The sequence below is a fragment of the Toxotes jaculatrix genome, chromosome 17, assembly GCF_017976425.1.
Source record: "Toxotes jaculatrix isolate fToxJac2 chromosome 17, fToxJac2.pri, whole genome shotgun sequence".
NCBI classification, from domain to species: Eukaryota; Metazoa; Chordata; class Actinopteri; family Toxotidae; genus Toxotes; species Toxotes jaculatrix.
Window position 1 is genome coordinate 3,544,345 of NC_054410.1, and position 27,044 is coordinate 3,571,388.

At 41.1% G+C, this 27,044-nt stretch overlaps 1 protein-coding gene and 1 long non-coding RNA gene across 2 annotated transcripts; one reads left to right on the forward strand and one right to left on the reverse strand.

The window, feature by feature from the left end:
* Window positions 1–8,361: 8,361 nt before the first annotated feature.
* Window positions 8,362–26,129, reverse strand: LOC121197453. Its single transcript, XR_005896248.1, has 3 exons — window positions 26,071–26,129; window positions 18,759–18,870; window positions 8,362–8,756 (listed from the first exon to the last, which is right to left on the reverse strand). It is a non-coding gene; the product is annotated as an uncharacterized LOC121197453 (long non-coding RNA).
* LOC121197452 (G-protein coupled receptor 151) lies at window positions 18,972–20,105 on the forward strand. The gene has a single exon (XM_041061063.1). The coding sequence runs from the start codon at window positions 18,972–18,974 to the stop codon at window positions 20,103–20,105; it is 1,134 nt and encodes a 377-aa protein (XP_040916997.1).
* Window positions 26,130–27,044: the final 915 nt, after the last annotated feature.

The window sequence follows — 27,044 nt, forward strand, 5'->3', positions numbered from 1 at the left end:
CGCTTGCTGTTGTGTCCTTGTGGCTGTTCATGTCATTTGTCAAGCTGTTTGCGATCTGCGTTCATGCCAGCTGAGTCGTCTTCTTGTCCTTCCTCCTTGTTTTGTTTTTGTCCCATCTTCACCATTGAGACGCAGTTTAGCTGTCATTGTGAAGAAGAATTTGTTCCCAGTTGTCTACTTGTCTGCTTCGGCCTGTCTGAACTTACTTGACCTGCTGCTGTGAGAAGCCTTTATATGACCTGGGGGCGTGTGAGGTTACGTCTGCCTGAGAGTGACTGATGGGAGGACTGGGGCCGTCGATGTTGCTGCGGGTGTTGGTGATGTAGTGCTGAACTGTGCACAGCTCACATGTGATAAAATCAATAAAAAGTGAAGAATTTGTCGCCGCTTGACCTGAGGAATGTGGGCGGTCTTCGCTGTATACCAATACAACATGTCCCAGTCTATTTACTCACAAACAGTTTACAGGGATAGTTAATTCCCTGGCTGGTCTACATACAGTGGATGTGAGTGCAAGTTTGGAAGCAAAGCAGCAGCTCTCAAGCTGTTTAAGGTTCACGGTCTTTGCCCAAGGGCACTTCAGCAGTGCTACCAGGCACCGAATAAGTTTAGGGGCCTCAAAATCTATATATTTCACAGACTGTAAAGATTAGTGCAGTCACTAAACCTTTTCAACATTATTTAAGCTGAGTGGTATTTTTATACTGTATAAAAGAAAAGATTAGAAACACCAGCAGAGTGATAGTGAACATATGCCCGGTAAGAAGAGCTCACGCCATGATGAAACAAAAAAAATGAGTTAGAAATATAATAAAACACCAATATTCGACATAAAAACAGCAATGATTTGAAAGTTTGTATGATACATTCAAGTATATGTCTTCAACAATTCAATAAAAATCCAGTATAAAAAATTAAAATAAAAGAGGTGTAACAAACACTTTGAGCAGAAAAGACATTTTAGAACTGGGAAAATAAAACTCAGGGAACATCAATAACAGCACCAACAGGTGGTTAGGTTAGGTTAGCTTAGCATAAAGAGTGGAAACAGGGAGAACAGCTAGCCTGGTCTGTCTAAAGAAACGAAACTTGCCAAATAAAAAGAGTAACTACAACTCCATCACACACTTTTAAAAGCTTCCTGTGAGACACAACAGGTTTTCTAAAGCAGGTGTGGAAAACGTGCCAGATTTCAGCAGCCACGCTTTCCTCTAACCTTTGGTTTACTGTCGCCCACACCCGAAATATTACTTAATGGGCCAATTTGCATTGACAGAAAGAAGCTTTTCATCCTCTGAGGGGATTTCTTGGTGGGTATTTTGACAGAGGCACTTGAGATTTTCCAGTCAGGTAAAGACAGAGTAAACAGACTGGCTCTGAAGTGGCAACCAACGGAGAGGGGAGGCAACGTGGGCCACTTAACAGATCTTTGCGTCCATGAAATCTGAAGTGCAAGGACAGATTTTAGACAGCGGTAAACCTTCAGTAGTGAAGATGAAACAGCAGATGTCATCAGAGCATTTCTCCTTCATGAAAGCGAGAATTTTTCCTCCCTATACTCGCTGCTTTTTACATCATCGAACCTCCCTCCACAGACACTGACTTCATCCTTTACTCCGTCATCTCGTTGGTTTATTTCCACTCACAACAAGTGTTTAATGTCTGCTGCAATTTTTCGAATATTAACATTCTGACCCCCCCACACCGTCAGGTTATCGCTTCCCTTACAAAAATCAATTTGTCCATTGTGGTCACATTATTTCAGATACCAGGAATCTGTCCGTGGTGTTTCATTGGAAGTTAATATTAGTGGAGGCAGTAATGAGGCTCGAGAATAAATTAGTTTTTGGAGCAGTGAGGAATGCAGGTTTCAAAACGAAGGTGATTTCTTTGAACTGAATAAAAAAAAAAACGTTTGACCTTTTTCACTTCAAAGAAATCAATTGTGGGGAGTGAATATGGAATGATAAATGGGTTTTATGGACTCTCTGTGAGCTGGGAGATGCTGCAGAAATATTTTTGCATTGCCAAGATGGAGCTTTGGCTGTAGAAAGACGTGATTTTGGCAGAGTTAAGACGCAGGTTTAGGTTGGTAGAAGTCCAGATATCTGTAACTGTATCCTCCATGCAGTGAGGGGCAGCAGGCAGGCGTCATGGTTGCCCAGACTTGCATCAAACAGCATTAGGAAATAAATCTTAATGTTGTGTTGTGTTGTGTTTTGACCTGCTTGGACTGCTGGGTAAAAAAAAGGCTCTGCTGCCAAGGATGATTAATTTTATAGAGTTTAAAATTAGTCTTTATCTGAAAAGACTCTGAATGTGGTAACTTAAAAAAAAACAACAACAGAAAACTAATATGTAAAATCATCTGACCTCAGAGCGACCTCGATCACACCACTGAAATCCTTCTGCTGTATCCATGCAAATCAAAACGCAGTGAATGTGCAGGAATGGCTGACACGCTTTGCATGAATCATGAGGGCCTGCTGAGGTTTTACCCTCACAGTCGTGACTCTGATGGACATTTGGAAATCTGATAAGACCCAGAAGTATTTTCTTATTTTCTCATCTTTTACTCTTTTTCATCAGTTGAATATTCCAGTGAGCACAGTACAGTTTGTAGTTTGTAGCTTTATTTACTGGTTGCTTTGCTTTTCAGATTTGATTAACAAAACATTTGATGAGCTTATAAAATATGATGGATTGTTATAGATTCAATCATCCAGCAATATCTAAAATAGATAAATAAACTGGTAAACAATCCAATAATAATCCAGTAAAATGGTGTGCATTAGTATAACTCCCACATGCAAGCTGAGGCCTATAGCTCCCTCTGTTGGGCACCACACAAAGTAGCAGTGGGTATGATTTGAGGAGAAACTATTTCTTCAGGGCTGCAAATAACCTCTATCAAAATGTCAGAAAATGCTAACAAAAAAAAAAAAAGTCCAGACCCCTAATTCATGTCCACAGATTCTGATTCTGTGTTGTCTGAAAATTACTGTTGACTCAAAAGATCTGCTGAGCCTGACAACACCACTGTTGCTGTTTTTGTCAGCTCATGTTTTTAACGTAATAATGTAGTAATGTAATAATTTTTAAGCCAACATGGACAATACGTTTTTAAAGTGGTCAGAAAAATAAGAAATTGAATTTGAGCAATTCCACGACAACATGACAAACTCTAATGAAACACAGACCAACATGAGGTTCTAAGGCTGCATAACAACACTTGACATCTTCTAATCACACAGGAGACAAAACCTATTTGAGAGCCATAGATGCATCTAACAGGCCCCAAATGAGGGTCTGAAACGTTTGGCAATATTTTTTTGACACACTTAATCTGTCTAATGAACATATCATCCCCGCCAATCAGGAAGACGACAGAGAGATTTCGACAGACAGCCCCGCGAAGAGATCTACTCTGAGCTTAGGGCCTCATCAAAGAGAGATTCCTCAGATAGTCCTCATCTATTCTGGTAGCCGAGCTGTCAATCATCCCCTCATCAGGCTCACAGATTCATATCGGATCCTGACACCGACAGGTGTTACATAACCACAGCTAATCCACGTGTAAGATGGAAGAGCTGTGATTGAACACACACAAAACACACACACATAAACACAAACTCTGAGTAGACAATAAGGCCCAGCAGCTGCCACACACAGACACACACATACACACTTTCTGTGGAGCCAAGAGAAACAGACAGACGAGGCCTGAGATGGATTCAGTTCAAGCACCAGAGTGCAAATGGCCTACTTAGAGTTTAAACTGGGTAATTAGAAACCTAATCAGGCCTCACTTTCTCACCCCTGACGAATGTAATGAAATGCTCGTGTCCTCGTAGGTGACTCTCACACCGACGCAGATTCACAGGGCCCAAAACAGCTGTGACTGCCAGTAAACGCACCTCATGTCAAAAACGCATTCACAGAAAATGATTCAGCAGCAACACATGAATTGACTGAAAGAGAGGAAATCCAGAAGACACATTAATAAGTATCAGCTGAAACCAGCACAGATACTACTTCTACTACTAAATAAAATTAAAACCAGATTAAATGGTGAGACTCTAAGTCCCTGTATTCAGGATTATAAGAAATATATAAAACTAAATGGTTTATAACACACTAATACAGTTGTAGGCAGATTTTCTGTGTGTTTATCAATGTAGTATTTGTCAGCAGCATAACCCCACCTATATATATAAAGAGATACTGAAAACATAGTAAAACACAATATAAAATACATCTACATGTAAGGAGACAAAGACTCTGCATTGATAAACACTTAAAATGTATTTATATCTGCTCACTCCTACATTATAGTCTGTTATAAACCATGTTTATACAATGATGATAAATCCTAAATACAGGAACTTGAAGTGTTGATTCACCTGTATGACCATTGCGGAGGAAGTAGTTGTGTTTTGCCTTACAGATTGTCTGTGTCTGTGTGTCTGTGATTGGTCCTCAAAATGCAGTGCACAAACTAATAGAAGTCCCTGTCAGTATAACGCCGTACGACTGTGTATCTTCCTACTTGTCATATCATGCTGCTGGTGAGCAGCAGCTGTTCATGGGCAGTGAATAACTGGTGATACTGGGATTTGTGTAAATCCAAATATTTAGACTGTGTGGAAGAGATCAGGTATCTGCTGGAGATGAAGTTCCATAATGAGTTTTTATCCAGACTGAACAAGCTCCTGAACAAGATGCATTTCAGTTCAAAAGCTGCTTGTACATCAGATTTTTGGGGGGCATATTTTTCATGTCTGCACTGTGATGTTATTATATATATACGCCATCTGCTCCATCTGTGGTAAATATAAGTGTATAAGGCTGCACAGATTAACACAGGCATTCCCACAGTTTTGATTACAACCGTGAGGCTGTTGTTCGAAGTGATGTCTGCAGAGAAGGTTTGTGGAATTTAAATCAGCCGTGTCTCTCTGTGTGAAGGTAGATGAGTGTGTTATCCTGACTAAACAGCACAGGAGATTAATTCAGTGCCAAAAGCCATGTAGCCCACACAGCAGCAGACTCCCCGCCTGCCCCACAGTCTGCTGCTGCTGCGTTCAGGTGCAGTCAGTCGCCACGCTAATCATCTCATGACCCTAGAGATTCATCTTGTGTCGCCTTCGGAGGGGGGCCGACCCCTAGGTTGAGAACGACTATATTAAGCTGTTTAACTAAGTGCTTTTACGCTGGATACTTTAAATACATCTTACTTTCTTACTTACATATTTTCAATGTAGTCTAAGTCTTATTGCACATGAGTACAAATACCCCACACTTATTATAAGGTGACACAATTTTGACTCATTTGATATTTTAGTGCCGTTGCAAAGCGGTGTGCTCAGTTTTGTTGTGTACTCTTAGCCACAGTGAAACATTTTTATAAAGTAACGTCAAAATCAGTGTACACATGATCAGCAAAAAACTTTTGTCTTGGGTCATTCATTTGTAACAACCTCAAGATTCCCATATTTCCGGCAGCGCCTGAATGCAGCGCGCCTCCCGCGGCCTGTGGACGTTTCGGCCGCGAACACACCACAACACTTGCGGTGAACAGCTGGCACGGAGAGCGGCGTGTTTTTCTTTGTGGGCTCAATAATACGGTGTTGGTTTACCAGCTCTGGGGATGTGGGCTCTCCCTTTGTAACGCTTAACCAGAGACTTAGTCGGTCTTTGTCCGATTTATATTTTAATTATCTGCTAAACTGCAGCTGAGGGCCATGTGGGAAAGAGCCGAGGACTGACCTCAACAGCTGTCAATCACCCAGCGAGGAGGAGGCCTAATGAGCAGACACAAAATATTCACGTGTTGTTTACCTGACACACATTACATTTCATTACACACAACACAATACAATAAGTACAATATTAAATCGTTTTTTACAGTATTATATGATTTATTTCCAGTGTAGGGGATGGAGTTGTGATCCACTAGTTTTTATTTCTAGAAAATGGTTTTCTGAGTTTAAAATATTTGAGGTTTCTCATGCAGATACTTTTCAGTTCAGTATCAAGTGATGATCTAACATAAAGAGAGAGAAAAAACGTGTTTAATCTAAATATCTTTGTATGTGACGCCATCTGTTGGTGGAGAAATCGTTCACTGAAACAGAGACTCTTATTAAAGAAATAATTTCCAATTTCCAGAAGTGTATATAGTATTTAAAGTATATATTGGTACTTTTTTTCTTTTTTCCCTTAATGTTTGACAGAGGAGTTCATTTTGCTCCAAATTTCATTTTCAAAACTTCCTCATTTCACTTTGATAATCTTTCGTAAAGTAGATCATAAAGTCTTAAAGCAGCATACAGCAGCTTCATTCTCATTTTAGACCTCCAACATTAAATCAAAAATACTGGCAGCCTGTGTAATGCAGTATGTGATAATGTTTGTACATTAGTTCTTCAGAGTCCGAGTTACGGGAGGATGTTGGTTCAGAAATCCTTCTGACTTCTGAGTTATAGATATTTAGAGACAAATCTCAAATCCAAACAAATCAGAAAGTGTCTTTTCTGTTGTTTTTGTTGATATGATCAAACCCTCCACATTTATTTTGAGGCACTGGAGAGTAATTAAAGCTCCTGTGTACGGTCAGGAGATTAAAGGGTAGTTTTTTTGGGCCAATATAAACAAAAGATGTCAACAAAAGACACTTAATACATTTCTGCCTCCAAAGACAAGCAACAATCATCTCAGTAGCAGCTAACAGAGATCAAAATGGATGAAAACAAAGAAGAGGAGAAATGGAAATCTCTGTCTCCAGCTCAGAGGAAGCCCTCTCCTGCTGTCTGCTTGTCTGTGGTGAATATTAAGTGACGGCCCGATGATTTGTCCTTGTGTTTGTCCTCCTCTGATACTTCCTCTCTGGGCGTCACATCCCCCATGAAGAGGCTAATCTGCTCCCAGCGGGGCTCCTCGCAATGAAGAGCTGAGAAAAAAACACTCAGACATACGAGCCATTGTCCCCCGAGTCAATACAAGCCAGTCGGTCTTTAACGTCAGCAGTGAGAAAGCCACAGTTCTCACAATCCGATATATTCATGAGTTCAAGATACGCAGGACTCAGACAGAGATGTAGAGAGAATTTCTTTGGTCCAGTATCTAAGATCACTGATAACCACAAACTAATCACAACCAAGTAACTTCTCCTAAACTTCTCTGAACTGTTTTCACAGAGAGTATGTTTTACCTTTATCCTTCTAAGGCCTGAAAATGTTATAGTCTGCAGCATCTACAGTTTAATTATATAGAAACGTAACTTCTGAGAGATTTTTTTTGTAGAAGAAAGACACTTAAATTAGATTTCTCTTAAAAAAAATGGAGCATGTGTGCTGACAAATGCAGAAGGGTGAGAAAATGTAAAATGCTAAATGTATGTAAAAATATGGACGTATACTCGCATCAACCGCACATAAAAAAGGCTTGGATCTGCAGCTATATTCTAGTTCTACATATGTTTCTCAACCCTCATGAGCAACTAGCCTGTGAGGCCTTGTTTCCCAGTAAACCAGATGCGTCTTTGGTCACTAATGTTCCCAAGAAGATGTCATTTTTTAAAACAGCTTAATAAACATAATGAGAAAGAAAGCTTGCGGAGACAGAACAGCCTCCCTGCAGTCTTTAAGGGATGGAGCTAATACAGTGGAACAAAAGAGAGAAGCAGATCTAAAGTGGAGCGAGCAGGGTGACTGTTTGATGTCCCCAGGGAACGCAGAAATCATGTAAGCCCCCTGTAATTTACTGTTTGGGGTTGCCCGGGTAGGGTTAATTCCCATGAGGACCTTCTCCCAGTGTTTTTATAAAGTCAGGATTTGTAAAGCTGCTCTCGTTGACCCCCTGCAGGTCATGAGGGCAGAAGAGCAGCGTGACCCTCCTCAGGACAGAGGATGAGTGTGCTTCTGAGATAAGTGTCTCAACAACTCACTGAAGTGTTTACAACATTTTATGCTGTAAACACTTAAACATTTAATGTGACATTTAATGTGTAATCGTTTCATGGCTCTGTGATCAGTGTAGCACAGGAGAAAGAGTAGAGACAGTCGCCCTGGGTAAACAGGCAAAGCATAAAGCGTCTCCTACAGAAACTTTAGGTTCATCAAGAGACGTCACAGTTCTGTCAGATGGACAGGTTTGATGGACGGGTGATGGGTGTAGGGCTAAAACACCACAACAAGCCACAGCTCTAAAACAGCACCAAATTCAAAATAAGAAAGATACGGAACATAAATGGCTTTAACTGACATTTTAACAACATACCTGCACAATGCTTTTACATTCAAGACACGACAAGAGCGGCCCAGAGAAGCTTCTGAAAACAAGCACATTTTCAGGTTAAAGCTTCACATTTCTGACATTTAAGGGAAAAATCTTTAAACTGTAATAATTTACTACAACAGAACTAAAGGAAGTTCACGGAGGAGAACTCAGATGGAAGTGTACAACAGTGTTTATCGAGGTTAGCAACAGAGAAAGACTTTGGCAATTACACCCCATCGATCAATCAGTGTATGTTCATTCAAAGATATGAGATGCAGCATAGATATTACAGATAGACAGATATAGGTCTCCATACATACAGTAAAATCTCTTGCCCTCAGCTTTTCATCTTCCCATGATCCTCCACGACAGGCCCGTCTGTCCTCTGTCCTGTCCCGCTCCCTCGACCTTGAGGCCATCCAAACGTGCCCGAGGAGTCACGGCGGTTCTTAACCGTCATGGTCAACTCCCGGCTGCTGCAGGAGAAAGAGAAGGTCAGGATTACGAAGGGCTGTTTGCTCTCTGAGGCCCCCTGTAACCTTCAACCTGCCCTCCAAACTGACACACTGACCGCTGCTATTGATGCAGCCGCGAAGCACAACAGCACCCACAGCAATGTCAGATCCTTCTTTATATTCATTGCGAGAGTGTTACGAGAACGAGAGAAGTTCATTTGTGACATTAGCATCAGCAAACAGCAGCATTTGGTCCAATTCAGCCTCATCTGTTGCACAGTGAAGACAGAACAGATGTAAAATTCATGACACACTGGTTGAATCTAATGATGTAGATACGTTTATATGTATTTCATGAATGTAACAACAAAAAGAATCATTAAAAAAAATCTTACATCTTCAAACTAACACAAAAAAGTTTTTTGACCACAACACGTTTTTGATTTTAAGCAGCAGCAGTTATGAAGTGCTTTCTCATTCTGTCAGGATCTACTGGTTTTTGATGTGAGATTAAATGATGTAAAATGTTTTAATATACTCTAAAACTCACTCTGCAAAGCATAATACTGCAACTTCTCTACTGACTGTGACGGAGCATAACTCTCAAAGTCTCAAGTTTGATTTTCCTGTACAACTTGGTGACGCTTCTCATTCTGACCGACTTAATGCGAATCTGATAAAATAGGACAGATAAACACAAGAGTGTCACCTTTCTGTTGGTTCATGAACTATATTAACAGCTGCACCTTTAACTTTTCATGTTTTTACTTAAATTACTACTAAATTTGGATGGATTTATTCTATAAAAGTGTCATTTTCTCCTCATTTGGCGTTTAATTTTCAAAGTGAGGTTGTTTTCCTCATGCCAGTGCAATTATGGCATTATGAGAACATATATAAATATATTGATGGTATATTTTTAAAAAAGGGAGATTTGTTGACAAAGTGAAAGCAACCTGTGAGCTTACAAGGACGTAATTGTCCGTGCAGGATCCAGTCGGGCTCTTAATGCTGCTGAAATGACAGCAGAAATGATGTGTGGCGACTGAGCAGACATAAACAGCACTAATCTGCTCATGAGATGGACTCTAATCTGAATTTCAGCGGTGGCCCAGTGTCAAAGCCAAAGGCGTTTGTCCGTGTGCATTCATTGCCAGGATCTCTGAGGTTATTTGTCAACACGACTCGTATAGCTTCGGTAATCTCCCCTCCTCGCCTATAGACTGATTGATAATTGATCCCTGTTCAAACAGGCTCTCTTTGGGCCACAGTTGCCTTTGAATGCCAAACGAGTCATCCTGCCTCGTCCTCTCACAGCAGCCTAATCCGATAAACGAATGGGAATGAGTGTCGTCCTCTGCTGATGTCAACCTTTCACTCTGCCATTTATCTCAGATTGTTTACTGATGAGGCCCCGACAATAAACAGGGTCGCTCACCGAGGCCTGCAGCCTTTATCAAAAGAATTAAAACTGGAAGTCTTAAAGAAAAACACAACAGCCTGAACAGTAACAGCTGCAGATAAGTATTTCACATGGAATATACAAACTGATCCATGAGCGACACACTCCTCTCTGCATGGATTCATGCATGTAGATGTTTTTATGGCAACATCTGTCAGTCCATCATTTCTGAAATATCTACTCATGATCTCCAGAGGATGAATCTAAATGACTTTTGTAATCCTCTGACTTAGAAATATTCCCATCAGCCATGGACCCTTTAGTGACCTCAGCTGTCCCCTAAAAATTAGACTAAAATTAAAATCAGCATCCACTCATAGTGACTGCAGCATTAACTTTTTTTTGTGGTTATGTTTAGAATCTCACAACATCTTGTTAAGGTCAGAGAAAGATTTCATGCTGACGTCAGACACAACATGTATTTACATTGAACCAAAACCACAATCTTCAGCTCCACAGTTGTTGATAAAAACTCTGAAGATGATCCATAATCAAGTGATTGTTTTATAAATGGGACTCGGTCATACTTTCTGTTTGGTTTTGGTTTTTGTGGCCAAAAACTTGCTCAGATGCTGGCAGATGTTTTCAGCAAAACGCCTCTGAAAACCCACCACACAACCTGCTCAGCAGCAAACAGCAGACACACACAGTTAAAGACCAGCTAGTGAACATTATGGAGCATTTAGCAGCTACAGAGCCGAAAAATGGTGGGGACCAAAACAGAGCTAAAAGGTAGCCAGAAACACACGGTCAAATAAAAGCTAACGTTGCTCCATTTCAATTTAAAATGTGATAATATGTCACTGTTGTGTTCACAGTTTGTTTTCATTGCCCTCCAATGGCCAAAAGAAAATCAATTAATGCAGCTTTAAAGGCAGAAAAATGTTGACAACCACCGAGCAGTAAGAGCTGCAGGAGAAATCAAAATGAGAAAACAGAAGAAAATGTTGTTATTAATCATATTACATATATATTTACGTGTTGCACAGGACTAATGTTAATGTTTTCTGGTCAGGTCAGACCTGCCTTCACCATCAGGCCAGTGTTAAACTTCTCCTCCACCTTCACAGTGAAGAGGATAGTTCAGTGAGTGATCAGTCAGGGCCCAGAGCAACACAATTTTATTTGGCGCGACACAGAGAATGACATTTAACTTGTTATTATTTCCCAGAGAAGATTAATGATAAATTGTCCATTATTTTTCCTTAAAAGTGAAAGATAAGAACACAGTCATTTGCCCTAAAGCCGGAGTGCCACCACTATGCAAAATGACAGCCAATTATCGGGGCCTAGTTTGGGATAATGACTTTACAATGAATCTTTTGATTGAAATGTAACTGGGTTGGCCTTGGGCAAAGTGCAAAAAAAAAAAAAAAAATGAATAGAAAAGTTACAGAAACAACGAGCACTATATAACTGTGTTCGTCTCTGTCTCTACGTCTCTCGCTCTCTCTCTCTCCACTCCTCTTTAGAAAATAGCTATAGGAGAAAGCCAGAGATATGCATATATTGATGAAAAAATTATTAAGTCGCAGAGCGCTTGCAGCAAACATAAATTAGCATATTCAGGGTAAATATGCAGACTATTTACGATAATAAGACCGGATTATTCAATTCAATGAATGTTAAATAGATGAGGAAATGGTATGTCTCTTATCTAGTCAAAGCTTCTATTCATTTTAATCGCTTCCCAATTGAACTCTTCATTTTATTCTCTCTGAGTTATTGTTCCCATTCCAGCCAGCGATGGCACCTATGGGTCCTGGGAGATTTCCGCCGGTCACGTGGCTTAAGTGGCATTCACCTTATTCTCGGCGGAAATGGAGAAAGTCGACGTCACCCCGAGGCCAGCATCATGATAAGCCCCTTTTCATTATGCACAGGGGCCGATGGAGAACAAGATTAGCGGGGCCTTGTGTGCATAAAGGCGAGAACATACAAGTCATCTAGATTAAATGAAAAAAACAAAAAACAGCTTTTTTTCTCCCCTCAGCATTGGTCCATAAACAAAACACATTTGGTTTCTCATTGTGTGCATTAAAACTTTTACTTTAATCAGTTTGACCGTGTGTGTGTTATTATAATATAGTCTTTCAGACGTATGTGTGCAGAGACACACAGACAGCTACTGCTTTTTCTCTCTTTAACCAATTTCATAATTTCAACATCACAAAAAGACATATTTGAACAAATTATTTTTATTATCTGCCTACATGTAGAATAAAATTAATACGAGTTTTCTGGCCTGAGTTTGAGCAGTTAGACAAAAGCCAGTTTGTACCAAAATTTAAATGTAATTTGGTTTTTAATTTCTTTTATTTCTATTATTAAAACTTCAATCAGGTCACAAATACATACTTTTATTTGTACTCATACACTTTTAATCAGGAGTAAATAATGTACTTGTTGAAGTATTTTCAGCTGCAGATTAACGTGTTTGGTGCTGTTTGGGGCAGCAGGATGGTCCAAGTGGAACTGACTCAAAATAAAGTTCAGTTTTCATGTTCGTACAGGCCTTTAAGACCATTTACAACAAATCCTGTAAACGTTACATAACTGCTGACTGTTTTTCAAAAACACACAGTTAGAGCCATTTAAATAAATATTTAAAATAATTCATTTTGATGTATTTGATTTGCTGACGATAAGCAGCTCTTTAGTTTAAATGTAGGCAGAGAAGAGAGAAGAAGTGTTCATTTTCAAGAAATAGAAAGAGTCTGTGCAAATACACATTACTTGTTTGCGGTGCTTTATTACATTAAACTTAGCTTTAATAAAATTTTAATTCATGTTGGTGGTTTCACGTCCTGCCAAACCAACTGTTTTGCCAACTCGTGTGTTAAAGTCTCCATCTAGAGGCCGAGAGGCTGCAATGCGCTTTGATTGTTTCTACTGATCATCATCTGCTGCCATCTACTGTTGACATCAGGGTACTGACAAGACGTCCACGTTTTCAATGTGGACCCTGAGGTGAGACTGATTTGTCAAACACTGTTTCTGAGGCCAAGAACGGACAATTGAAACACAACTTTTAAGCCAATATGATGAAAAGTCATTCGATGTGAAGGGAAAATGGAATTTTAAACATCTACAGCGACATGGCACCGACAATCCTCTCACACGGTCAAAAGCTATCAAACGGACGTTCAGGTGATATTGCTTTGTCAGCTGAAGAAATACAAGTTCCAAAAAATATAAAAAAATACTTCAAACATACGAATATGAAGGTTATTCACCAGCATATGATGCATTATTGTGTAAAACTGCTAAAAACAGTGACAGTGGCAGACAGTGCTGTGAAAAGGTTCTAGGCTGTAAAGTGAGGATACTTTCAAAAATAATGCCATGAGTAGTTTTTATTCACCAGTCATATAAAGTGAAGTAAAAGAAAAAAAAAAAACTAAATGTGATCAGTAGAGGCCTGTTGTGGTGAACATTTTGCTTTTCCTTCCTCTGTCACTTGGTGGCACTCTTCTATTAGTATTTCTATACATCACACCTATCCTGACTGCAGTGTCAGGACTCATAACCATAAAACGCCTCAATACTAAAACAAAGTCAGTTAAAAACACACTAAAAGTCTCTGATGCAAGGAAGCACCTTTTGTTTTGGAAATCAAATGTTACTTCCAGTAGTGTGTGCATTATTGTACCATATATTTTGTGCCATAAAGTAAAATGAATGTAATGCAGGATTGTGTGTCGGATTTAGGAGGATCTATGTGCAGAAATTATACATAGAATTCATAATCATGTTTTCATTAGTGTATAATCACCTAAAACTAAGAACTGCTGTGTTTTAGAACGAGCCCTTCATATATACACACACACGGGGGGCAGTTCCTCTTCTACGGAGCCCCCCATCTTATTCCGCCGTGTTTCTACAGTAGCCCAGAGCGGACAAACCAGACACTGGTACCTCAGATGGTCTCTTCCGTTTTTATGTTACCTGAAGGCCAAACTAGGTTCTCCTACTTCTTGAAGTATTCAGTTGGTTGCAATCTGCATCCTCACCACTAGATGCCACTAAATCCTCCACACTGATCCTTTAATTCTTGTTCTTACACATCTTCATTTATTCTCTTTTATCTTTGAGTTTTTATCATCTTCTTTTTCTTCACTGCTCATTGCCATTGTCTCCCTGCCTTTATCACACTGCGCACACACTGTTTGACCACGTTAAACATTTGAATCTTAAATCCTCTAATGTTGCAGCTGAGGGACATTTTACAGCTGTTTAATTGTTCTACATATTTTAGGTTATTTAAACGCACCACAGTTTATTAGTTAATCGTTGTCTGTAAAATCTTAAATGGTAAAAATAAATGTGTAGTGAAGTAAAAATGTAATCAAGTGTTCTGAAGCGATTTATCTTCACACCTCTTTTGTTGTTATTAAATTACTAAATACCCTAAATGTGAAATATAATGAGCTGTCAGTGTCCGAGCCAGGATCAGTCATGACAGCAGGCACCAGGAAGGCACAGCAGGCAGCAGCAAAGAGCTAACACCCATTTACATGAAAAAGAATAAAGCAATTAAACATTAAAAAGCAGGTAATGGGAATAATAATCACTAAACCCATAACCCACACAGAAACTACCACATTTCCAGGTAGTCATTGCATCTGTCTTCGCTTTTTGTTGTTGTTATGATGAAGGAAGAAAAAAAGAAAGAAAAGCCTACATCTTCATCCGCTCCCCCTCCCACACACCCTATAAAAAAAGGGTGACATTAATTATTTGCTATTTTGCAGGCGGGAGTCTGCCCTTTTGCTAAAGGGAGTCATTTATCCCTTTGCATGATGCCTGAATCAAATGAACAAAACAGTGATGAAGATAATGATGCTTCCCTGCAGCTCGTCGCAAATCGCATGGATTTATTCACACGAGCAGGGAAATTAAAACCGTTAAAAGGGGCGAAATTCATCTGCTGCCTGAGCCACGAAGGCAGGCAGTCACAGGCAGCACTGCGAGTCAAGTGGTTTCCATCCACAGGTTGTCGTGGCAACTGTCAGTCTTGTCACCTATACGAGCAACTTGATGTCAGCAGCCGTCACCTCTCCATTTTGAGCTCCGTTTGACCGGGGGGGGTGGGGGTGGGACGGGGGGAACTTGAAAGGAGTCAGTGTTCATGTAAAACACGGGGTCTCCACATCAACGGCAAATTGCTAATCACTTCTCCACCTCTGAGCAATAACATCAATAAGGAGAGGCTCCGATAACAACACGATTTATGTCTGCCGTTACACGGGGAGACCTTTTTTACCTTTGATCTCCCTGAATGGTGCTCATGACAAAAACCCGCATTTGTTTTCTTTGATACTGTAAAAGCTTTTCTGCATCAAGGGATCCGGGACGGAAATTTGTCTGCTTTTTAGGCCAGACCTCCCTGTGGTCGAAAAAGTACTTCTTCTTTGTTTCTGCTCTGGGAGATCTCCAAAGGGAACATTACTGGAGTTCATTTAGATTCTTACCAAGCTCTGGGTTTTTGTTCATGTACTCCACCTCCTCTCTATCATTTTTTTTCTTTTACTGTTATTCTGTGCGTCGCCGGCTCTGTAAAAGCCTTGGGCGGGGGGGATGTGAAGGATCCAACTCTCGCACAATACTGATTCAGTCTAGGCTGGAGTGGCTGGTGCATGCGGAGATGAAAAAAAAGGAGAAAGAACTCAGAGGCATTTGCTCTTGTGGCTCAGTTGGTCTGGGTAGTTTCCCGAGAAAAAAAAAAACAAAAAGCCCCACAGTTTCAGTCTGAGTGCCAGATACTCCACGTAGGCGCACACGCAGTTCAAAAAGAAATCTTTCATCCTCACAAGACCCCGCTGAGGAAGTGTTTAAATGAGACAGCTGCTGCTTAAAAACGGGCTCAGATGACACGCGGGACTAAATTACAGCACATTACTGCACCGTTTAAAGGATGATAGCATCATGACTGACAGAAGGAAAACACTTCAGGAGGACAAGGCCCTCTTCACCTAAGGAGGCAGTTCTTTTTATGTAATAAAAGATCTATGAATTCCTGTTGGTTCCAGTAAAGTTGCTGTCCTCATCCTTTCAGACACAAGTGCTGCACCGGACACAACTGATCATAGTATTTTATCACAGACATGGGATTCTGACTGACTGTGGAGTTCTTCACGGAAGCATCCCGGGCCCCGCTCTGTTTTGTGCGTCCTTTAGGATTAATTTCAAAGACCTTTCACTTGTTTATAAAGAAAACAAACACACATTCATTTACTGAATTTTAAGGCATGCTTATGGCTCCAGAGATGGAGAACTGACTTTTCATCACACACCATCATCAGGTGTTTCAGTTCCATCAGCCTCAGTTATACTTTGTTTTGTGCTGATTAGTTTTATTATTATTGCTTTTGCTATTTTATGATATTGTTTCTAAACATTTTTTGTTACATGCTTAATTCTCTTTTTAATCTTGCGTGGTGATGTTGCATCTCAGCATGAAAGGTGCTAAACAAATTTGCTCATCGTCTTTTGTGATATTGTTATTATTTTGTATATTATGAATCCAAGACACAAGGAAAATATGTTGCAGGTCTAGTCACGCACTGTGGAAAAGAAATGTAGATTTTAGTGTCATATTCTTGCTGCACTGACAGTCTTCCTCATGTGAAATCAGAGGGGGCTGCCTTTATTCTTAGCCTTGCACAGTCCATAACGTATCAATTATCCCTGATTACGGCACGACGCGAGGGCAGCAGCTCTGCTGGAGCTTTCATCCCTCTAAATACCACCGGAGCCCCTTTTCCCCTCAGCCATCACACCGTCGTAACTATTCATTCATTAGATCTAAAGCTCCAGAGTCACTTTAAAAACTCTCCATCCATCCATATCTCTCACTACCTCATGACGCCTCACATATTCCTAACCCCATACTGTGATGGTGGTGCCGGTCTCCTAGCAACCAGCCCTCTCAGAGGAGGTGACAGCATTTGAGTGGGCACCCTCACCTCTCCACATAACCCCCCACCACCACCACCTCCTCACCCTCCCTCCCCTTCACCATACGGATGCTCTTCAAGTGAAGTAAACACACCTCACTCTGTGGTGCACTCATGCATCAGGGTCACTGCATTAGCCTGATGATGGACATGAAACGAATTCCTCTTTCACTCAGTCACATTTGAATCAATGACTCACATGTAAATACCTCCAGTAAAACAGAAATTATTACGGTTCATTCATGTTCAGCCTGTTTGTGACCCTCTCTACTATTTTCAAAATAAAGAAAATGTCATAGAAACTTGTGACAGATCAGTTTACTTCATAAAAGAAATATTTTCTCTTTGGTGTTTCCCCTCTTTCTAAGCCCTTTATCAACAGTTTATTAGTTGCAACTAATGGCTTAATTAATGGCTAATTAATCCTTTACTAATACTTTACAGGTCAGCCATTCATAAGAACGTATGTAAGGTTTATCCTTTCTGTTAGGGAAGCACCAATCCTGTATGCTGCATCAGTATCAGCCCCAGTCCCAAGTGAATCAGGCATCAACCATAATGTTTCCACTTTCAGTCACACTCCTTCAGTCACTACGAGCTGCTGAGAGGGAAAAACTTTGTTTAGTACACAGATGTGGACCCATATTCTCTGCAGCTGTTTTCCAGAAGTGATCAAACAGTTCATTTCATTTCATTTCAGAGAAACTAAAAAAACAAAGCCAGAGTCAATTTCCACAACATGCAGTGAGAACCTGACCATGATGGATTTTTTCAACCAATACTGATATTGATGTTGTTTTTTCCCCATAAACATACAAAACAAACAAACCATTTCTGATATGGATCCATTCAGTTGGTTTATTGATTAATTATAACCAAGCTATCTACCAAGAGGGACATTTTACAGTTGAAATAATAACTTGTCATTTCCTTAAACGGCAGAAAACACCAACTTTGACCCTCAGCAGGCCAAAGCTTTACCCTAAATGTTGTGTATCCTTCTCTGTTTGTCCTAAAATGAATGATTAAGGAGATTAAAGTCTGGCCTGGACTGAACTTCAGATGTTTTAAAAGGACATTTCTGTCAGGTTGCAGATTTAGGGAAATGTGGGGCATTAATTCAGTAATTTCAGAACAAACTTCATATTTTTGATCGTGCGAATATGATGGGATTCAGGCATCTTAATGCTTAATATAAGGAAGGGACGTCTGTCAGCATGGAGCCCTTCAGTAAATACAGTTTCTGCAGCATAATGTGATTATTATTTAAACATTTCACATGGCTGCACCACGTGCCATTCATTCTGCCAATGCTTCCAGTAGAAGTCTCAGCTTTGTTTGTTTTTACATATTAAATTATATACATACGTATATTTATACATTAATCTAAAGAGGCCACAAAAAGATTCCCAGGAGAGTCGGCTCATTTTGTTCCCACTGACATGTTTCTGACACGCCACACCAGCCATGATCCCTCCGAGGCTTCGAATGTAAAACGCATCACGCTGCGCTCACATTTGGGCTGGATGCAGCCTGGAGCCACACTGATAACATGACGTGAGTGGTTGACGATGCTAAATGGCAGCACTTGAAATAGCCTACCTGCCAGCCTGCTCACCCACTTGCTGATACGATCACGACCCCATTAGCTGCGTCTCAGCACCGCGGCGCCCTGGACAGCTCCTCCGCCTCTTATGTCTCCAGGACGCTGAATCTGCGGACAAAAGTGGAACTTAAGAGACAAGACAGAGACATCATTTTATTTGTTTACTGCAATTTTTTCCCCCCACTTTAAGGAGTTGGAACTTTAAAGAGATGGATATTGATCGACCAGCAAATGTCTCCTTTTTTGATTTTGTTGGAGGAGTTCAACTTCTCCAGGGGGACGACACCAGAACGGCCATGCCAGTCATCCTGATCGGGATCTGTGTGTCCGGAGCCGTGGGGAATTTGCTCGTTTTGCTGATTTTCATCCGCGACTTCAGGAACGGAAAGGGCTCTGAGGTGAAAGCGCTCCTCGCCTCTCTGGCTTCCACGGACTTGGTGATCCTGTTGCTGTGCGCCCCAGTGCGCGCCGTCACCTACTACAAGCAGACCTGGACCCTGGGGAGTTTTGTTTGCAGCACCACGGACTGGTTCCAGCACTCGTGTGTGGTTGCGAAAACTTTAATCCTTGCAGTCACCACCAGAGCCAAGCACACTTTGGTTCCCAGCACCTCCACGGGGCCCCTCTACAGCCCGACGTGGATCCACGGAGCCCTGGCGTTTATCTGGATTGTGTCCATGATGTTTCCCATCCCGCAGATGCTTTTTGCCTCTATGCTGCCACACGGCCTCAACGCCATTTGCGTGTCCGAAATGCCGGTGTGCGCGTCTGACTTCATGGGTTTGTTCTACAAGATTTATCCCACTGCAACCTACGTGGCGCCGGTCATCTTCACGCTCGCCTACTACACCAAAGCGCTGCACACTGCGGTGAACCACGCACCCAGCCCGCAGCACCAGAGCAAGGTTACCCTGGTTTTACTTTGTCTGAGCGGCGCACTCGGGCTCATGCTGCTGCCAGAGTGGGGGACATTCACCTGGATCAGGCTCGGGTACAACAAGCCTCCTGTTGGATTGATCATCTTCGCGCAAGTCCTCCTTTACGCATGCAGCTCCCTCTCTCCGGTGATCCTAATGACCATGTACGACGACGTGCGCCAGGGACTGATCGCCATCTGGTTCATCGCCACCTGCAGAGGATCAAAGCACGTACCCAGCATCAAATGTCCCAAAACGGAGGGAAACGGAGCGGAGGTCGGCGCGAACGCCGTCGCCAACGCGGTGTCTCGGGAGAAGGAGAAGACCTTTCCAGATGTAGAGCACTTTTGGACGGGGCGCAGGAACACGGAGGTCCAGGAGGAGCAGGATCCGGTTCCGTGGGAGAGAGAGGAGAAAATGTTGTAGAGAATCAGATGTGAAAGTGTCTTTTCTTTTTTTTTTTTATACATAATTCAACTTCTCAGCTGCTTTCTAGTTCGTTGACCCACAGTGCAGACCCTCGTCGATAGGCCGTAGTGGCCTGTTTGCTGTAGTGACACTGATTAGATGTAAAATGAACTTGTACACTATCATGTTTTGATGTTACACATGTTTCTACTCTCTAATTTGAATATTTGTTCATGTCTGCAGTTCTGCTGCGCTGTCAGTTAGAAACACCTTTAGTAGAAGAGGTTTGTAAAAATATGAATCAAATGTAAATATCCAGGACACTGAAGCATCAAAGGCTTTGTTGTTATTGTGTACGTGTGATGCATAACATGGATATTAAAACATTCTCAAAGAAGGACTGCTGTTTTTTTTTAAACACCCATCCTACCTTAATCACGGATAAAATACAATTCGAACATCAAATCTCTCCATTTAATTTAATGCAGGAGGTTGTGAGACGACATGCACGGTATAAACACACATCATTTCTCCATATTAAATTCACAACTAATCCAGCTACATATTTTAGGTCAAGTCAGTAATCATATTTCAGTGCAGAGCAGCATTCAGGCAGTTTCAGCAAGCAGCCTGGTGGAGTCAAATCTGACTTTACTGTCCTCAGTTTGACGCTTGAGTTGTAGATTCATTGCTTCAGTAAGTGGATATAAAAGTGTACTGTGCAGTATTACTTTCCAAGTTCAAGATGCATCAAACAGTGGTGAAAAGGTGGAAGTAGCAACATCACAGAGTACAAAGTCAAACACAGTTGTGATTATATAAAGTACGTTCTCATGGGAGAAGCTGTAATACTCTATTTCCCCCTCTTTGGCAGTTAGAAGCAGCACATAAATAATAAATAAATGGTTTAATACAGACTATGATAAAGCTTTAAGCAGACAAGCGGGTTTATTAATGCACACTGTCAACAGCTCTAACTTCTCCTATAAAGACAGATTTTATGCAACTGTGTTTTATTATATAATTATTTATTGTGTGTTTATTTAGCAGCCTCCACTCATGGGTGCTGACTGGAGATGTAAAAGTTGTTTAAAAAAAGGAAAGCAGCACAATTTAGTAAAAGTTTCACCATTTAAAATGGTGAAAAATGACAAACAGGGCCTCGCTAGAATTTTAAAAATCATATTTCTTAATGCTTTTTTTTTAAGCTCAGTGTCTGATGTGGATGGTCCGAGACCCACCACCTCACATGACCTGCGTTTGCGGTCTAACCTTTCAGTGGTTGTGAAAAGAAACCTGCTTTTAGTCGTCTGTGTGTTTACCAGTAAAGCAGCGGCCGCCCGTGGCTCTGACGCCCCAGCAGATTTGACATTTTACTCTGCCTGAGTGAAAAGAAAGGTTACAGGTTGAAGAGGAGAAAAAAAAAACAAGCCTCCAAAGCTCTTCAGTATGATTGTGCTTCTACACATAATTTATTCATTGACAATGGACCATGTCTCCAAATGGCTGCCTTTGGGTCACTTGGTTTTTCACTCTATTATTCACTGTGTTTTTTTAGAGTTTTCCATTAAAGACGGGAGCTACACTGGATAACCGACTTTTCTGTTCAGCCAATCAAGCAGTCCATTTAATGAATCTGCAAAATTAATTCTGCCATATTTTGCCTTCCATTTTTTTCTCCTGCATTAATTAAAGATAGTGAAAGAGTCCAGCTGACAACAATGTGCCTTTTCAGAGAGTAACGTATAATCTAAGAAACAGTTCTAAAAACCAGTTTTAAAAATAATTCAGTTTGGCACCTGTTAGCACAGTGAAAATTTTAAACATTTGAAAATTTGAAAAGGTGTATTTCAAATGGACCATAAAATATCATTCATAAAGATAAAATATGTTCGAAAGTAACCCTGATCGCAGCTCTACCGACAAACACACACAAATACTCACATAAACAGGATGAAACCTAATCAAAGGCTTTAGAGAAAAGTTTTTTAGCCTGCTTTTAAAAAGAGGTTAGTGTTCAGGCACATCTTCCGTCATCTGGCGACTCCAGCAACTCAGAGGGTAAAAGCAGCTTCACCAGCTTTTGACTTAATCCTTGAAAGGACGGTGCCAAAAGGACCTGACAGACTCCAGCTTATAACCAGGCCATTTATAGCTTTGTAGACAAAAGTAAAGTTCACTGTTAAGCTCACTGGAAGCTCAGAAATCTAGGAAAAGGTCCAGCATGTCAATCAAGACCACAGCTACTCAACAGGTTTTTTTTTGCTGGGGGTTTTGTATGATCACCTGTGCTGTGGTTAACACACGCACCAACACACACACACACAAAAAGGTGATGAGACGAAGGGGCAAAGATTACGATTCTCAGGAGAACATCTCAGCTTTAAGATCCATCAAACAGACTCTAAAGTGTAGCAGCCGTTGTTGTTGCTGCTGCTGTGTGAAGTCTGATCTCTGGAAATTCAGTTGTTCACTATCACTGCATCATTCACAACTCTTTAGCTACCAGCTGACCAGTAACATCCAATCATATCCATGTAGGTGAGCACCACAGCCATTATAACTTCACATTTCTCTGTTAATTTGCCAATAAGCTCACAGCCACAGCTACTCCTCCTCCAGGCCACCCTCATCCCTCTGTGCTGTATTGTCGACTTAATTAAAATTTAATGTTTTGTGTTTATTAAGAGGGACAATCCTTGGATTCACTGAGAGCTCCCTCAGTTTGTTAACCAACTGTATAACTAACTGTATAACCCTCTGCAGGATGCGATAAATTCCTGGGTGCAAATGTCTATGACTGAAACTTATTTACTGTAACTTTTGATCACTGCTGTTTGTCTGCCGCAGCCTCTGTAGGTTAAAACCCCAATATAGATGCAATCTATAACCCTGATGGTGTTTGTGCACATTCTGAGCTACGCAGGACCAGAGATCATCAGCATTTAGGCTGAGACAGTTTCTCACAACCCAGAGCGATCTGTGACAAGTCAGCTGTCTCCTCTCTGAAAGACACAGCTGAGTTTGAATGACAAGAGGCTGAAGCCACCAAACATCCCCCACAACCTCATGAAAAACAGGCTTACATGTTTGAAGCAGTTTTATGAGTTATTAATGTTTTCAGAGGTGCAGTATGTGGACATATCCATGATACCAGTGTCTAAGAAGCAATAATGAAGCCTACTGTGTAATGTGCAACGCTGCCATAATGCTTTATACATTCTGCTTCACTTGGCCATATAAACATAATGCTGGAATAAAAGTAATCAAGCTGCCTTTGGGGGATAAAGTCCATTTCCACTTTACGTGTCTGCTCCACAGGAGGGGAAAAGCTCCCCTTAGCATGCACATAGTTAAATATATCAACAAAAGCCACCTCATTCATCATTCATACAGCCAGCGAGTGTCTTCATATCTCGGTTAAGGGTTAGCTGTCACCACTAAGGCATGAACTGATGAACTTTAACCAAGCTCTGAACTCTGACAGCTCACACTAAGCTTCAATGGAAAAAAAGAAACAGTCAATATCCATTAGCAGAAGGAAGAAGAGAGCAACAAGGTGTGACTTGATGGCTGACATGGCTTCACATAGTGTAAGAAATCACTTGTTCTGATCCCACAAGCTGCGGTTCATGTTAATGTACCCGTAGGATGTACAGAGTCAGATTTAGAGCCACAAAATGCTGCCAGCCGCACGAAACTGAATCACTACTGAAGCCTGAGCTGAAATATTTGTGTGGCTCCACATGAGAATCTTGCCTGACATATTTTTTCTTATCAGTGTGCTGTAGTTTTAAAGCTAACGGGCTCTGAAAAGAGTACAGTCCTGCTCTTTTATTGAGATGTACATGGTGTGTTTTTTCTCCCCACTCAACCGTGACAGATTGCTGATGCCGCCTCAGGCTCCCTCTCTGTGGCTTTGTTTGGTGGCTCTCTGTATCCTCCTTCCCGCTACAGAGAATTTTCCCAGTAAGATGTGAAGGGTTTGAGTCCAAAAGGACGTGCTAACAGTTTTTAGCATTTGTTCTGAGCTGCATGGAGAGTGACAGCAGTGGGATGTTACTGCAGTTTCATATTTATTGTCTCTTATGATTTTTGATTTAAAAGATTTGTTTTGCAGCTGATTGCATTGCTGCATGTAGCAAACCCTGCCCCATCTGTCTTGAAATACATGGTGAAATCGAGTCATTCAAGATTTTTTATTCAGGTCTAATTGGTGATTCAGTTGCATTTTCAGATGTTTTCAGTCACTAACAGACCAAATACAAGAAAGAAATGAACTTTCGTAGCCCTGATGATTAACTGTCCATGCTGATGTCTAGACTACAGGTCAAAGGTGAGCAGTGCTTTCAGCAAAGTTTTAAAAAGACGTGTTTTCTTTATAATAATAACCTGTCACATTTTCTACTGCAACACGCAACAGCTCACAAACACAAGAGCTGCTAAAGAACCAAACTTGCATCTATGACAAAGGCTATGCTGTGATTATGAAATGCCTCATAAATCTACGAGAGATGTGGTTTTACTTCAGGCAATACATTTAACACGAGCAAAGCAATCACATATTCAGTGTTTACGGACACATTTGCAGGATAAAGAGAAAGTAATGGAAAAGACATCTTTGCTTCCTGTTTAACAGAACTGCAATTTGATGAACCAGCATCTGGCCTGATGTCATTATCCTTCCCATAATCCTCCAGTAATTCAGATCACTGTGAACCTGTTCATGTGGTTAACTTACAGCTGGTTAACAAAGACGTGTATTAAATAAGACTACTGCCATGCAAAGACATCACCTCTAATACAGATCACTGGAGTCATGCTCATTTCATTCAGGAGAGTTAAAGCAAATGTTGATTTAAATCCATTCTGAATATTTCCACACAATCACATACAGCAGACACCTCCTGAATCAGTCTGTAAGTAAGTGGCGCCACCTTCTGGTTTAAAAGGAACATAGTTTCTGCTCTGGTGCTATAACACTGTGTCCTACCCATAATTTAGAGTCATGTGACTATTATGGTTTTATTATTGCACAGGCTGGCTAAATTCAAAGTATAGCACACCTCTTTGTTGACTCACCTATTGTTTTATCCTTTAATATTCTTTAATTTGCCTCATGGGATCATTAAGAAGTATCTTATCTTTCCATTGGAAAGTCTCCACTTAACAAGCTTAAGAAATATGACCGTAATAATGATATGGTGTAAAAATAACATGTCAACCACATGGATGGCTTTCAACAATAAGGCATTTCCACATTGAGAGCATAAAACAAACATTTATGAGGCAAAAGAAATGATAACATTGCAGATACCATAAAAACAACCAAAACAATTCAGAAGTTATATAGAAGTGGTGGACACAACAAGATGGACACCTGTTAAACACATAAGCCAGTGAATAGTGTTGAGCTTTCGCTGCTCAGTGAGAGGTGCAGATTCAAACCTACGTAACTTTTGAAACTTGTTTGTGGCGTTTTTATATTGAAGGTGCGTGTGTGATTTAACAGGCTGATAAACAGGCTGACTAAATCTCCATTTTGTCTTAAATTGCTGTGGAAATCTGAGATGCGGGCAGTGGATCAGATCGGTCTGGAACCAGGTCAGTAATTTAGCAGAAAACACCACACAATATAAAGCAGCAGGGCAACACCCCAAACAAAACTAGCGTTCAAGGACAGGAGTACCGGCTGGTTTCTGGGCCTCTGGACCACAGACTGTATAAAACATGGACGTAGCACCCGTGACATCACCGACTTTTTAAGCAGAAAAATTAGACAAAATAAAACTGTAGCCTAGTATTCCCACAATAAACGGACTCGGAGAGCACGGAACACACCGCAACAGCGTTCCTAACATTAGCTGCTCCGGTCCTCTATCTGTATCAGCAGCGACCATAAATCGGCTAAGCTAGCGGCAAATATGCTAATACATGCTAATTAGTGCAAACATCCAGGTAAAATAGGGAGAAATTTACTTACCGAAAAAACTGCGACACAGACTCCTTCGACGGTCGGTTAGTACAGTCTACACTACAACAAGCCCTATATCACAAAAACCTATCCGAACATTGGCAAACAAACACGGACACTTCAGCCGCTGTCAACAGCTGGAGGTAGCCGGAGGTAGCCGGAGGCCTCTGGATGTAGCCGCCTAGCTCAGCCGATGCTTCCGCAAAGAGCTAACTGCCAGTGCCTGTCTAAGGGGCTGTCACTCAACGTAACCACGCCCTAATTTACGTAAGAATTTTAAGCCTAAATAACACTAAAACGGTTGTGGTACAACCAGTGTTCACGGAGGTGGAAACTATCAATAGAGACCAAAAACAAAAAACGTACCAGGCTGTAAATATGGGTTTTTTTTGGGCTGTAAAGTTAGCTATTTTAACATGGGGGTCAATGGAGAATTGCTCACTTCTGGAGCCAGCCCCCAGCGGCAGCCGAGGAACTGCAGCTTTTTGAACGCGGAAGTGATCCTCTATATGCATTGTATTTTATAGGCACTTAAGTACTTTAAGGTGACTGAGAACATGGGTTTGTGGGAATTGTATTATGGAATTGTAGCTGCTTTTACTTAAGAAACGAATCTGGATACACTTCCTCCGCAGCTTTATTTTCATCATGAAAAAAATCACATTGTAGTGGTTATGTACTGGTGATATGGTTTTCAATTCTCAATGTCATGCGTAGACAACACAGCTGATCCCCTCCTCTCCCCCTCTCTGTCCATGCGAAAGGATTAGGATCAGGGATTAGAGACAGATGTAAACCAGAAATCCCGATCCAGTCTGCTGCCATCTATCACAGCAGAGGAAAGATCAAGAGTTAGGGTCAAGATTAAGAAAGCCCCACCTCTTCTGCGTCCAAGTCTCGTTTGTATTGGTCCACGATTTGATTGACGGCACCATTGTCCAATAGAAATAGAGAACAGGGTCGCCTCCGCGCAGATGTGTGTG

Excerpts from the sequence above, each read along its gene's own strand:
- LOC121197452 (XM_041061063.1), top strand. The coding sequence starts at position 18,972 with ATGGATATTGATCGACCAGCAAATGTCTCCTTTTTTGATTTTGTTGGA.